This window comes from Oncorhynchus kisutch, linkage group LG18 (genome assembly GCF_002021735.2).
Source record: "Oncorhynchus kisutch isolate 150728-3 linkage group LG18, Okis_V2, whole genome shotgun sequence".
Taxonomy (NCBI): domain Eukaryota; kingdom Metazoa; phylum Chordata; class Actinopteri; order Salmoniformes; family Salmonidae; genus Oncorhynchus; species Oncorhynchus kisutch.
This window is the reverse complement of record NC_034191.2, coordinates 18003050-18017497: the sequence shown is the minus strand read 5'-3', so window position 1 is coordinate 18017497 and position 14448 is coordinate 18003050. Positions and strand designations below refer to the sequence as shown.

Genomic DNA, 14448 nt, shown 5'->3' with positions numbered 1-14448 from the left:
GGATCAGTAGTGGTCACAATAATTCATATATTGGGTTGCGTATTCGGCGTCAGTGTTTTTTGTTGTTGTTTAACCGAAGGCTATTCATTTAGGCTAAAGTTTAATAATGACAATTTGGGGGAAAAAATACAAAAGTAGCTTACAAGTACATTGCATGTTATTAACACGTCTTTTGTACCATCTGTTTGTGTCCTCCATAACTGTACAGTATAGGCTATATTCTGTGAAATGGAATAGGATGGGGACAGAGGCTGCTATCACAAATTATATATCCATTTGTAACGGCCTTTGTTTGTGGAAGAAAGTGAGGACCAAGGTGCAGCATGGTATATGTCCATATTTATTAAAATGAACACGGAAATAACGAAGAGAAACGACCGAAAACAGTTCTGGCTGGTGCAGACACACAACAGAAAACAATCACCCACGAAACACAATAGAAAACAGGCTCCCTAAATATGGTTCTCAATCAGGGACAACGATTGACAGCTGCCTCTGATTGAGAACCATACCAGGCCAAACACAGAAATAGCAAATCATAGAAAAACTACCATACTAAAACAAAGACATAACAAAAGAACTAAGGTCAGAACGTGACACCATTCATTATTCATTTGGGTTATCAAAGCTCCAATGTGTTCAATGTATTTCACCAGGTAGGCCAATAGAACTATTTATGGCAGAACACGGATAGATATTATGCAGATACCATGGGTAGGAGAAAAAAAAAAACATTTTAGAGAGACATTTCTTTGGACGTGGAGTATTTGTAATATATTTGTTTATTTCAAATCTTGACTGCTGATTATCTCAAGACTGAGTCATTTTTTCTCTTCTAATATTTTGTTGCCCTACCCAGTCCCATTTTTTTGTATGTCCCTGTTCAGGGCTCTGAAGATTTCCCCAGCGCGGGCTCTCGGGTGTAACGCGATGACTCAGTTGGCAGCTGCTGGCAGAGGCCCCTGGGCCTAAACTGAATCAGCCTGGGAATTAAGGGTCCTTCCCCAAAGAAAGCGACAGGTGTTAGCCTGCGCCTCATTTGTTCTCTCCCTTTGGTGATTTCTGATTTGGATTCAACTGCACTCTCAGATGCCACATTCCCCTTAAAACGCACAGAACAAATAGGTTCCCAAAACCTGCGAAATAGACCCGACTTAATTTTAAATTATACTCTTTAAAAGTCATGCATGTTTGTATTTGCTCATCGCTTACAGTTATACCTCCAAAATAGCTTCAGGTTTTTGTTCAATAACAATTGGGTTATTATGGTTGTGTTCACACAGGCAGCCCAATTCTGATCTTTTGCACAATTATTGGCAAAAGAGCTGATTTGGTTGGTCAAAAGACCAATTAGTGTAAAAAAATATCAGAATGGGGCTGCCTGTGTAAACGCAGCCTATGTTATGTCTAGAAATGGACTCTTATCCATTATCCCCATTTCACTGTCTGTGTTTTTTTTTGGTGTTTAACCATTTGGCATCGTTGCATGTGTACATATGTACAGCGTATTGACATGCAAATGACATGCAATAGCGCATTTGTGTCTATCTAAACAAGCACGAAAATGTGTCCTGTCACCAGATAAACAACATGATACGAGTGAGTTTTACACACAACGTTTTTGCTACAGCAATTAGGCACCAGTAACAAATACACAACCTAAATGAAGGCCGTGTCCAGAGGCTTTGAAGTGGAGGGGTTTGGGACCTCACCACCCCCACGCACCGCTCCAGCTCTCCTCTTAATGGTCTGGACTGGGGAGAGAGCAGCTGTCTTGGCCCGCTTTTGTTCGAGAAAACGCAGAGAGATCGGGCGCACTTCTCCATCTCTCCTCTTTTCTCCCCTCTCTGCCGCCACACGGTGGCTTCATTAGCTCTGTGGCCAATTATTATAGAGGGACCATGTACTACAGAAATGTTTTAAATGTTCGAATTCAATCATTTCTTTAAAATGCACCCAGTAGGCCTATGAATAACATTCATTTGTCTGAAAAAAATGCTTCACAATTGTAAACAAATAATGGTTTGCCAATACTGTGGTTGAAAATAATTATGAACGTGTTACCTTCTACTACTACCAGTAGGCCCTACACAAATAATTACCAGTGATTAACCAAACACTCGTTTACTCAAGGGTTTCCTTTATTTTGACAGTTACCTGTATATTTATGGCCTGTCCAACTGGACCAGATAATGAATTTAATATTACTAAATCCAGTTGATTATATTCATTCACACTGCAAGCAAGAGTCTAATAAATGAAATACAATGAATGTTATAAGCCTAATCATTTTTAACCATTTATAAATGTACTATAATATGTAGTAGCTGTAGGCATCATTTATATATTTTTTTAACATGGATTAATCTCATGATGTTGATAGGATCAAAACAGCCCTCTATATATAAGAGGGAGAAAGTGTGTGTGTGTTCACATAAAGAAAATAGATAACTGCAGAAATTGCATAGACATTTGTATTAATATTGGTTAATAATATAAACAAAGAAGGGAGCAGAACAAAAGCCATTTGCGACTAGAGCTAAGATGCTACATGTTTTTCTTATTTAATAAATAAAGACATTAATACAATAAATATAAGAAAAATATGAATAAGCGCCTTCTACAATGCAGGCTACGGAAAATAGACTTTGGAGAGGAAGTACTGAAAGGTCTGTATATATAGCACACCTAGATCAGGAACACAACCGCCCCACAATCGAACACAATGTCTTCTGAGTAGCATATCTATAAGATACATAACAGAGGAGGGTCTAACGTAAAGATCCAGCACGCCAGTACAATTTACCAGGGCCTCCACATCTCCAGCATGCCCAGGTGGGGGCTGAGGAGCTGGGGGCTCCCGAGCAGGAGCAGGGGGCTGTCCTGGGGCCCCACCATGAGGGACAGGGGCCCCTCCCTCTGTCCCTGCCTACCAGACCTGGAGTCCCCTCTGAGGGGTGTAGTGGGGGCTCCAGGCCCCTGGCTGGGTGGGTGGGTGTCAAGCCTGAGGTTGGGGTTGGCCTGAGAGAGGCGCTCTTCACTGGAGCGGGGCAGGGATTTGAGCAGGTGGTTGAGCAGGCGGGAGCCAAGAGTTTTATCCATCCACTCGCAGCTGAGCAGCATGTTGTGGACCTCGTGCATGCACTGGATGTAGCCTGTGCTGTACTTCTGCTGTGCATCTAGGTCTAAGTTGGGGTCTGCTGTGGATGGGAGGAGACACTGGGTCAAACATGGGTCATAGCGTCATCTGTTGGTGGCAGGATGTATTGCATCCAGACTGGCCTATTGCCCAAAATAAATGAGTAATTATTATATCGATGTTTTTATTTATTTAACTTGTTAAGTCAGTTAAGAACAAACTCTTATTTACAATGACAGCCTACCCTGGCCAAACCTGGACAACACCTTATGGGACTCCCAATCACGGCCGGATGTGATACAGCCTTGATTCGAACCAGGGACTATAGTGACGCCTCTTGCACTGAGATGCAGTGCCTTAGACCGCTGCACCACTCGCATTATGCATTGCAGTGTTTCTTAATCTTGTTCCTGGGCACTCAAAGGGGTGCACATGTTTTGTGTTTGTTGCAGCACTACACACATGATTCCACTAATCAAAGGTTTGATGATGAGCTGCTTAGTGGAATCAGGTGTGTAGGTCTGCGACAAACACAAAACATGTGCACCCCTTTGAGTGCCCTGGACCAAGATTAAGGACACTTGACTAATCAATTGTTTTAAGTTTAAACCAAGAAAGAATATGGATCAAAACTAAATTAAATAATAAAGCTATATGAGTACTAATACTCACATGATTATTCTTATTGACTGTTATTCAATCACTGATGAAAATATTCCCACCAGTCTCCATTAAATGTGTCTAACATTCCAACGTGCTGACACGGCCCCAGCTGCTTACATAGAGTATTACATGCAGGCACAACTTTAAAAACTCTCCTGGCACTTGCATGCTTCTTCAGTCAAGCCACTTGATCGGACACTTACCACTGAATCTATGAGTCTGAACATTCTGCAGGTGTTTCACTGTCATCTCTAGAATGTCCGCCTTTTCAAGTTTCGATTGCTGTTTGGGGAAATGGAAAGTTAGGGTCAACAAATAACTTACACTGTGTCTTTCACACTCCATATAATTGAGCATTTATAACAATTAAAATACCGTGTATATAGGCCTACCCACGTCAAGACTGAACGCCCCGACCACGGTTTCTTTCAGTTGATCCAAGCAGTTATTAATCCTCTCCCGTCTTTTCCTCTCAATTATCGGCTTCCGCAGCTAGAGATGGAAAGCGATGGGTTAATGGCGACCAGACAGTCACAAATTGGACCAGACAATCATTAAGTGTGAGCATATCCGATAAAAGACACCTGTTGATTAGGTTTATATATATCCGCGGGAACAAAGGCAATACCTTTCTCTCCTCCTTGGCACTCGATTGTTTCCCCACGTTGTGAGCCATAGTGCTAGCTGTCATCTATCCTTTACGCTCGGTATAGTTGTGTAGTTAAGAGTATAGCTCTTATATAGCTCTTATAGTATAGCTCTCTCCGAGTCTAGGGTCTGTAAGGCCCTCCGCACCACGCACCGCCCTTATTTATAGAGCAGAATTAGCATTTGAATGCTCGAGCTCTTTGGCCGAGGTATTTTCCCACACACGGGGTCGCTCCCAGCGCCCGCTCCCATCAGTCAGGGATGACAGGTCACTGCCTCTTTTCAATAGCCGAGCTACCCGCCCTGGAAAAAAATACATGAGACAGATGTCCACCCTGAACCCCCCTATCCCCTCTATCCCTTTCGCTCTCTCTGACTCTTTCTCGTGACGCAAAGCGTGAGGGTCCCCTCAGGATTTTCATTCGCAGGGCCGAACAAGAGTGAGTCATTTCCGTGGTTACCACCAGGGACCCCTTGACTATTCCTGCCAATGAAATGGGACAGCGTTAGGCTTACCCGAGAAAAGGCGAAACCTATCCGCTTAAGTCTCACATAGAAAAAATACCCACAACGCCCTGTGGTCATTGTTATCAGTCTGTATCGTTGTCGATACTGGCAAGTGGTCAGGGAAGTGTTGATGATGAGAAACTTTAGTGACTAAGTCCTGAGTGAAGAGTAAGCCTAAACTAATTGCTCTGAAAAATTAAGCCAAAAGCCTATAACGAAAAGTGTCAATATTTTTTATTGAATGTAGCCTATATTTCTTTCCTGCGATGTACCCTAAATGATGTTCGCGCAATGGCAAGAGATATTGTATATGTTCATGACTGAAAAGCCTATAGCAATTACAAAGTTAATGACGATTATTTCAAACTATTTTCAACTCTGCCCTCGTTCAGCAATTCAGTAGGTCTTAGGCTCCTCAAAGGATTTTCTAAAGTTGGTCAGATTTCAATCGAATGAATTGATTCAAATTCAATACATCGATTGAAAATGCTTGTTTCATGTTCTGAATTTCTTTGTAATAAAATTAAATCCCATCACCTACTGGTTCTGCAGGTGCGGGATATGGATGATTGTAGTTAGGCCTAATTCCACATGAATTCCGATGCTCTTTGGGTTGTCTAATATCAACAAGGATAAATGACTTGAACATCCTGTCGGATATTGATCATGATTTATTATTAATTAATATATATATTTTTTTTTTTTACTTACAACTTTGATTAACCTGAGCCAGACAGAGGAAGGGTTTGAAAACTGTAAGCTAAACATATGTTGTCAATTTTTCTAACTCCGAGTTAGGGTGAGCAGATGTCAGAGTGACCACACGGACACACGGCGGCGGCTCTGTGTTTGACTTGAGCCACACGACTGCCGGGCGAACGCTAGAACGTGGGAAACCCCACCGAACAATGGCGGTATTCAGCCGAACCTAATCACCATGAAGAGAGTACTAACCCTGTAGAAGGACAAGTGGTCGGTCCAGACTGGGAGAAGGCAGTGAGCCCCGGAGTAGGAAGTGACTAATGAGAAGTTAGGGCAGGTGCGCCCTGACCGCTGTTTTTCTGTCAGCATCACAATAAAGCGTCAGTATGAGCAATAGCTTATGTGTGGTTGTTGATCACTTTATTTGGATTATTCATGAGCTATATTTTTATATCACATTGTTATGCATGAGAATAGCATATGGGCCTAGTTGTGAAATTAGTGGTCATAACACTTGTTGAATTTGCAAACATGAAACAGTGTAGCCTAAAGTGGTCAGTTCGAATTGAAGACAGTCAATTCAGGAAGTAATTTCATTTTTTTATAAAAAAAATAGTACAACTTCTGAAAATAAATAGCTTCTACTTTTCAGTTTATTAGAAGTCATTGAAAAAGAAAATAATAATAATTGAATTGGAATTTCAGTTTGCTTCCTGATGCCTGAATTGGCTGCCATCAATTAGATGTGACCCAACCCTGAATGGTAGCCTATTAACAATACATGACATGTCAAAACAGCTTACCTTATTTTTGCATGAGCTATGGATGATATTATTGTTTTTTATTTGATAGATTAATTTAGACTAAAAGGAATGTGGTCCTTGGAGCCTTAATACTTAACGAACCTTCAGTAGGCAGTTGGCACTGACAGAAGACAGGCAAGTGTACAAGGCTTTGAATTAGTGGACCGTAATGAGTTCACTTTCTAAACCACGTATAAATCCAGACGGTAGGCCTATACAGTCACAATGGGTGGCTTTCTGAAGAGGCTGTGGCTGATGAAATCAGTGGTGGGGTCTCTTGTGAAACTCCAGAAAACTTGGGTGACTTTTGGGGAGGTCTTTGACCATACAAAGCCCAATGGGACGTATGGTCACGCGACCCACGTGCAGTCAGCCGCTTGTCTCTCGTCACTAGGAAACGTCCTTCAGAGGGTCACACATAAATACCCCACGGTCGCGGCGCATGCGTCCTTTTCCAGAAAGTAGCGACCACCGACAGAAAAACTTGTTACGTTCACAGGACTGTATCTATATAGTGTCACAAGGCAAAAACATTTTGGTGGATCACATTTTTATAAAGGCCTACCTAATTGATCCAATTGTCTATTCAATGTTGGAGTGCCAATTTGTGACATTTTTGTGCAGGCACTATAATGGGGACTTATAGAAAGTTCCATCTTGTTATGGGTTGGTGGCACAGAAGGGCCAAAAATCAACTAATCGGTCAAAATAGTTGAGGCAACAGCGGAGAGAATATCAGAGAGCCCTAATTAAAAGGCCAATTTGTAAAGAGGTGCTCGCGCCCTTTCCTGCTGTTCTCTCTATTACCATCTGGTCACGCGTCCCCGTGATCAGAATTAGCGTGAGAATGACAATACCACAATTAGTTCCCATTCCCAGACCCCTAAACTGCGCTCGTTTTACGGCTGATAATTATGAGAAACACAATCATTCCTGTTGGGCCAGTGTGCCCGTCTACATCCGCTTTTTTAGGTTACTTATTCCGGATCTAGAGGCATATATCTATAAGGCAATTCACACTTGCAACATCAGATTTGAAATTCGCATTGGAAATGCACATAGAGGGACATGCACTACCACATCAACATTTATCTTATTTTTTTTAATAAGCCTTTAATATTGGCCAAATTGGAAGAAATACAGTTGAAGTCGGAAGTTTACATACACCTTAGTCAAATACATTTAAACTCAGTTTTTCACAATTCCTGACATTTAATTCTAGTAAAAATTCCCTGTCTTACGTCGGTTAGGATCACCACATTATTTTAATATTATGAAATGTCAGAATAATAGTAGAGAGAATGATTTATTTCAGCTTTTATTTCTTTCATCACATTCCCAGTGGGTCATAAGTTTACATACACTCAATTAGTATTTGGTAGCATTGCCTTTAAATTGTTTAACTTGGGTCAAACGTTTTGGGTAGCCTTCTGCAAGATTCCCAAGTTGGGTGAATTTTGGCCCATTCCTCCTGACAGAGCTGTGTAACTGAGTCAGGTTTGTAGGCCTCCTTGCTCGCACACGCTTTTTCAGATCTTCCCACACATTTTCCTTAGGATTGAGGGCAGGGCTTTGTTATGGAAACTCCAATACCTTTACTTTGTTGTCCTTAAACCATTTTGCCACAACTTTGGAAGTATGTTTGGGGTCATTGTCCATTTGGAAGACCAATTTGCGACAGCTTTAACTGATGTTTTGTGATGTTGCTTCAATATATCCACATCATTTTCCTCCTCATGATGCCATCTATTTTGTGAAGTGCACCAGTCCTCCTGCAGCAAAACATGATGCTGCCACCCCCGTGCTTCACGGTTGGGATGGTGTTCTTCGGTTTGCAAGCCTCCCCCTTTTCCCTCCAAACATAACGATGGTCATTATAGCCAAACAGTTCTATTTTTTTTTCATCAGACCAGAGGACATTTCTCCAAAAAGTACGACCTTTGTCCCCATGTGCAGTTGCAACACGTACTCTGGCTTTTTTATGGTGGTTTTGGAGCAGTGGCTTCTTCCTTGCTGAGCACCCTTTCAGGCTATGTGGATATAGATACTTTTGTACCTGTTTCCTCCAGCATCTTCACAAGGTCCTTTGCTGTTGTTCTGGGATTGATTTGCACTTTTCGCACCAAAGTATGTTCATCTCTATGAGACAAAACGTGTCTCCTTCCTGAGCGGTATGATGACTGCGTGGTCCCATGGTGTTTATACTTGTGTACTATTGTTTGTACAGATGAACGTGGTACCTTCAGGCGTTTGGAAATTGCTCCCAAGGATGAACCAGACTTGTGGAGGTCTACAATTGCTTTTCTTAGGTCTTGGCTGATTTATTTTGATTTTCCCATGATGTCAAGCAAAGAGGCACTGAGTTTGAAGGTAGGACTTGAAGTACATCCACAGATACACCTCCAATTGACTCAAATTTTGTCAATTAGCCTATCAGAAGCTTCTAAAGCCATGACATCATTTTCTGGAATTTTCCAAGCTGTTTAAAGGCACAGTGAATTTTAGTGAAATAATCTGTCTGTAAACAATTGTTGGAAAAATTACTTGTGTCAGGACCAAAGTAGATGTCCTAACCGACTTGCCAGAACTATAGTTTGTTAACAAGAAATTTGTGGAGTGATTGAAAAACAAGTGTTAATGACTCCAACCTAAGTGTATGAAAACTTCCAACTTCAACTGTAAATAGGCCTTTACTCTCTGTCCTGTCAGTCTCAATCCCTTCATCCATCCTTCCAATGAAATGATCTGTTTTCCATATTAGACTACTATCCCTCTATTAGACAACTATCCCTCTACACATGCCTATTTATTAATTGAATCAAAAACATTATATCCTTCTAAAGTAAATATACCTCTTCATAATGTGAGAACATTTAAAACTTTAGTGTTGTATTAACACACTGGTATTACACTGTTATGTATAGGTCATTTTGGGTATTATCAACAGTAAAATACTGTCAAATGTTAAACTGCATCATACTGTAAATTATGGTGCATTGTGGGAAAATGTTGTAGGTAGGGAAATAATTGCTGTATTTCGATAGCTACTGTAATTCCATCCCACAGGATACACAGAATTTTTGGAGTGCCAAAAGCCTTTGGCCCTAGTGGGTGCATGATAGGCTGGCTCATTAACATATTTTGAGGCGTGTCTTTTAAGAGGCTATTGTTGGTAAGAGTGCTGTAGGCCTAACAATTTAACAAGTATGCGCTAGTAGTGCACCATCATTTAAAAATGTATAGGGGACAGATTGGAGTGGCAGCAACCCTTAAATCTGGTTGAGCATTTTGCCATGTTCTTTTAGTCTGTTTTGCCCTGTAGTCACTTACAGTTTGGATGCCGTTGTTAAGGCCTCTTGGAAGTGAAACAGCAAATATTCATTGATATGTTGTACCTCACAGCTGACCTGTTTGTACCAATCCCATGTTATTACAGTAAAATACTGTGACTTACAAACCCCAAATCCCCTCCATCAATTTCATTCGTCCATCCATCCAGCCAGCCATCCATCCGTTAATTAATGAATTAAGATTGAGGTAACATGTCCTTTTTAAAAGAAGTATAATAAAGTCATTACACAGTAGCTGGTTTGATACTGTATTTAGATTACAGTAGATGTATTGCAATATGAAAGCTACTTGCCACTATGCCGCCTGTAGTGACTATCAAATTCGCGGCAAATGTGGCTTGATCATTCCCCAACATGATCAAGCCACATTTGATCCAATTTGCAACAATCGGCGATTACACTTGTTTTCCATAGGCCTAACAATGAAATATTATGGAATGTCCAAGTGAAAAGAACGTTGTGTGGGCTTTAGGCTATCGCATTTGCACTGAACCCTATCGATCAAGTGAATTAGCCTAATTGTTTCAATATTTCCAGCCCAATCTGAAGATTTGGTGCAGCCGGTGTGTAGGCCTAAACCTGCTTCAGTAGCAGTATTCAATTATATGTTGCAACTTTAGACTAGCTAAATATGGTTTTACAGACAGCCCTTATTTTAACGGAATAATAATGGGCTAAACCAGTTATAATGTAGTCTACTAATTGGTATTAATTGATAGGCTAGCCTAACCTTGGCATATTTGCCTACGTTTGTAACAAATGTAGGCTAGTTACTTTAAGGACATTTTCTTGTTGGTCGCATGTGTTTTAAAGGCATTTTCAATCGGTGCTTGAAATCACTTTGAGCCTTTGGTCCGCACTCCAAGGCACAGCCTAACTACATAACCGTCACTTGTTAGCATCTATTCACCACGCTGTTTTCTGCATTGAAACACAAAATATATTTATTTCCCGTGCCTATTGTAGGTGGTCTCTTTTTTTATTGATTCCATAAATACACATTGAACTTGTAAATAGCCATTCATTTCTGTTGTAATATATAGGCCAGCCTAGAACAACCCTGACCCAGTAAACTTGAAATTAGGTTTACATAATTTATCCATTAGCCTATCAGAGTCAGCTGTCCATTATTTAGAAGATGTACACAGAAATGTAATACGTTGTTGCATGTTCCTGTATTGGCCAAAACTCAGCCATGTGATGACACTGCATCTGTGCATAATAAATACATTATTCAAGAGCGTCATAATAACAAGTAGAACATTACAAGAGTTCTAGAACACTACATTGTAGGTTACTTGCTTGATTTGTGATGGCAGTAGAGAGGGTCAATTTTAAAGGCAGTGAATGTATTATTTGTTGCCAAATTTGAACAAGGTGTGTTTAGAGAAATATTGAGTTTAATTTCTCACAATATTTAAGTAAGCAAATGTTTTTTTTTTTCATTAACAAATTTTGTCTGTCCGGAATGTAATTTGGGGCCTTCTTCTTCCCTCCAGTGATGCAGACAGACGCTTGTAAGGAAGGGTACTGTAAGCCAGTGCGCAGACCCCGTCGTCCCTATATGGTAATTAAGAGCAATAACATGGCATATAGGCCTAAAACTACCTGCCTTTGTTCTAAATGTATGTTGTTTTAGTTGTATATCATTTCTGTAATGTTTTTCCTTAGTAGAGCTTTGAGATAACTCTGTAATGAAAGTGCTATCCTATTTAAATATAGCCTACTATCATTATTAGTATTAGTATTATTATTGAACATGTGTGATTTACACATGGATTTCCTTATTACCCTATCAGGTAAGCGGACCTATGCTATGGCTTAAAAAAAAAAAGGTGTTCAAATGCTAGATACATGGATTTGAGTGTAATGTTCTCATGTCATTGTGCTCCCAGTTAGGTCCTCTGGTCAGGAACCCAGACTTTGAACCCAGAAAGTGTGTGTCCAGAAACAGGAACAGGAGACCTCAGGTGACTATGACACCAACGGGTGTTCTGCAGCCCATCGCTAAGAACCGAGACCCAGTGGAACAGAGCCTGATACCACCCTCACCTGACAGGACCACCATCAACTGCCTGTCACACACACAGGTAGGACTCCAGTCCTGCAGCATGACCTTATAGTTTGTGTGTGTGTGTGTGTTCCACTGTGTTCGTCAACTTTAATGTGGCTGTAACTATTTGCATAATACCATAGTAATGTGTATGATTGAGTATTTTTTTTATTATTTTGTTATATCCACCTCATTATAATAATTTGTACACTGCAAATTGACCACAACTAAACCCTAAAGAAATTTTATTTGAAAATAACAGTAATTTCATACCTTGATTACATTGAGACACGATCACATACAGTATGTCTCTTATTTTATTAGTGGGAATAGTTGTGAACAAATTCCTTGAATTAAAAACATTTTTAGCTGAATTCCTGATGATTTTAGTATTTTTCACCAAAAACTAAACTACCTGTTGCTGACCCCTGTGTGTGTGTGTGTGTGTGTGTGTGTGTGTGTGTGTGTGTGTGTTTTGTGTGTGTGTGTGTGTGTGTGTGTGTGTGTGTGTATGTGTGTGTGTGTGTGTGTGTGTGTGTGTGTGTGTGTGTGTGTGTGTGTGTGTGTGTGTGTGTGTGTGTGTGTGTGTGTGTGTGTGTGTGTGAATGATACAGAGAGTCCCCCTATGTGAGGAGAAGGAGAAAGAGAAGGCCCTGTTGGTTAAAGCCAGAGAGAGAACCATGAGATACTTGAAGGATGATCTGGCTTACTACCATGAGAAGGTCACCAAAGACCTGGGATCCCTAAGCCAGACCCTGAACAGAGCTCTGGAGGTGAACAAAAATGAAGAGGAAGCTAAGCTGGAGGAGAGGATTGATTTTGAAAGGATGGTTAGGAGGTTTGGGAAGGGTGAGAGATTGATGAAGCCAGCGCTAGAGGTTGCAGGAAGAATAGACAGAAAAAGATCAATACACCCAAAAGTAAAGAAGGTAATGAATGGGAGAAGAGCTGGCCAAATAGTAAAGGTGGCAGAAGAGGAAGAGAGTGAAGGAGGTCAAAATGCGCAGCCAGTGAAAATTGACAAGGAAACGGCTGCGGAGTTCATGGACAAAGTCCAAAATGTGTTTGTAGGTTTTGAGAAAGTACAAGACATCGACATGTGTCACATGATCAGAAAGCAGATCAAGCAAGACCAGATGATGTTGGATGCTTGGAAGCTCCAGCAGGAGTTAGTCGTGGGCTCTTTCAGAAACTACTGGAGAGAGCTGGAGGAGGGCATCGAACCCATGCTGAACAGAGTGCAGAAAATAGCCGCTGTGGAAGTTGAGGTAACACCACAAACCACAGCATGCTATAGGTCAGCTGGCATAATGGCAAGAACAAGGAGGGAAGAATAGCATTCAGGTTTCTTTACAATTCACATTGTGAACTATAATAGCCTTCAGTATTGCAGCAGTATTTTGGATTGGGTTAACTCATAGCCTTCAGTATTGCAGCAGTATTTTGGATTGGGTTAACTCATAGCCTTTAGTATTGCAGCAGTATTTTGGATTGGGTTAACTCATAGCCTTTAGTATTGCAGCAGTATTTTGGATTGGGTTAACTCATAGCCTTCAGTATTGCAGCAGTATTTTGGATTGGGTTAACTCATAGCCTTCAGTATTGCAGCAGTATTTTGGATTGGGTTAACTCATAGCCTTCAGTATTGCAGCAGTATTTTGGATTGGGTTAACTCATGTTGGAGGCTTGTTAGGTTTTTATAAAAATGCATTATGCGTGTTATGTTTAGCCCAGCCAGGTCACCCATTATACAAGTCAGTATTCAATGTCCATCCATGTCTGAGGATGTCAGGAGATGACGTGGAAACCAGCCACTAGGGGCAACATTGATCACTGTTACCTTCAACTAGGTTTCGGTTTTGCTAGGGTGTTGCGGACAGGAATGGCAAATAGGTGTAAGCATCTGATTCCGAAGGTTGCAAGTTTGATTCCAGCGATAGAAAGTTGTTTTTTATGTTTTTGTTTTAAGCCTATCCCAAACTTTACCCTTACCTTAACCATTTGGAGTTAATGCCTTACCTTAACCATTTGGAGTCAATGCCTTACCTTAACCATTTGGAGTCAATGCCTTACCTTAACCATTTGGAGTCAATGCCTAAACTTAACCTTAAACATTTCAAAATTTGACATTTGGAACAACTTTGAAAGTTGACGTTTGATAAACATGGATGAACGTCTAATTCTGACGTGAGACTGTGAGAGTTGGTAGGTTTAGCCACATAATCTAACCCTGCACCTCTGTCTCGCCTCTCATGCAGAATGACTTCGCTACACTTGAGTCAGTGGTAGGTTGTTTCCTGGATTCATACAGTATTAATACAGACATATATTAATTACTGATTCATTACTGCAGCTACAATATTCTCCCAGCATGTGAGACCTGTTAGGTTTGGATACACATGTACTCCCACTGGACACACAATGGTTAAATTACCGTTGTTTCCATGCCATTTCAAGACAATTATGTTGAACCAACATGGAGTAGATGTTGAACTGACGTCTGTGTCCAGTGGGCTGTATCTTGTCACTGTGATCTTGTGATTAATAATGTGAACTAATCTTATACCTCTAATCTTCCCATCA

General features: G+C 40.8%; 1 protein-coding gene across 1 annotated transcript; it reads right to left on the bottom strand.

The window, feature by feature from the left end:
* Positions 1 to 2123: 2123 nt before the first annotated feature.
* LOC109908766 (transcription factor HES-1) lies at positions 2124 to 4937 on the bottom strand. The gene is made up of 4 exons (XM_020507452.2): positions 4431 to 4937; positions 4199 to 4294; positions 4006 to 4084; positions 2124 to 3200 (listed from the first exon to the last, which is right to left on the bottom strand). Exons 1-4 carry the CDS (start codon positions 4491 to 4493, stop codon positions 2803 to 2805), a joined length of 636 nt encoding a protein of 211 aa, XP_020363041.1. The 5' UTR covers positions 4494 to 4937; the 3' UTR covers positions 2124 to 2802.
* Between the last annotated feature and the right edge of the window lie 9511 nt (positions 4938 to 14448).

What these genes read in the sequence shown, in the direction of transcription:
- LOC109908766 (XM_020507452.2), bottom strand. Translation starts at nt 4,493, where the DNA reads ATGACAGCTAGCACTATGGCTCACAACGTGGGGAAACAATCGAGTGCC. An exon ending in GTGCCAAGGAGGAGAGAAAG is followed by an intron (nt 4,295 to 4,430) that starts GTATTGCCTTTG and finishes TTCCATCTCTAG; the next exon opens with CTGCGGAAGCCGATAATTGA. An exon ending in TCGGGGCGTTCAGTCTTGAC is followed by an intron (nt 4,085 to 4,198) that starts GTGGGTAGGCCT and finishes TTCCCCAAACAG; the next exon opens with CAATCGAAACTTGAAAAGGC.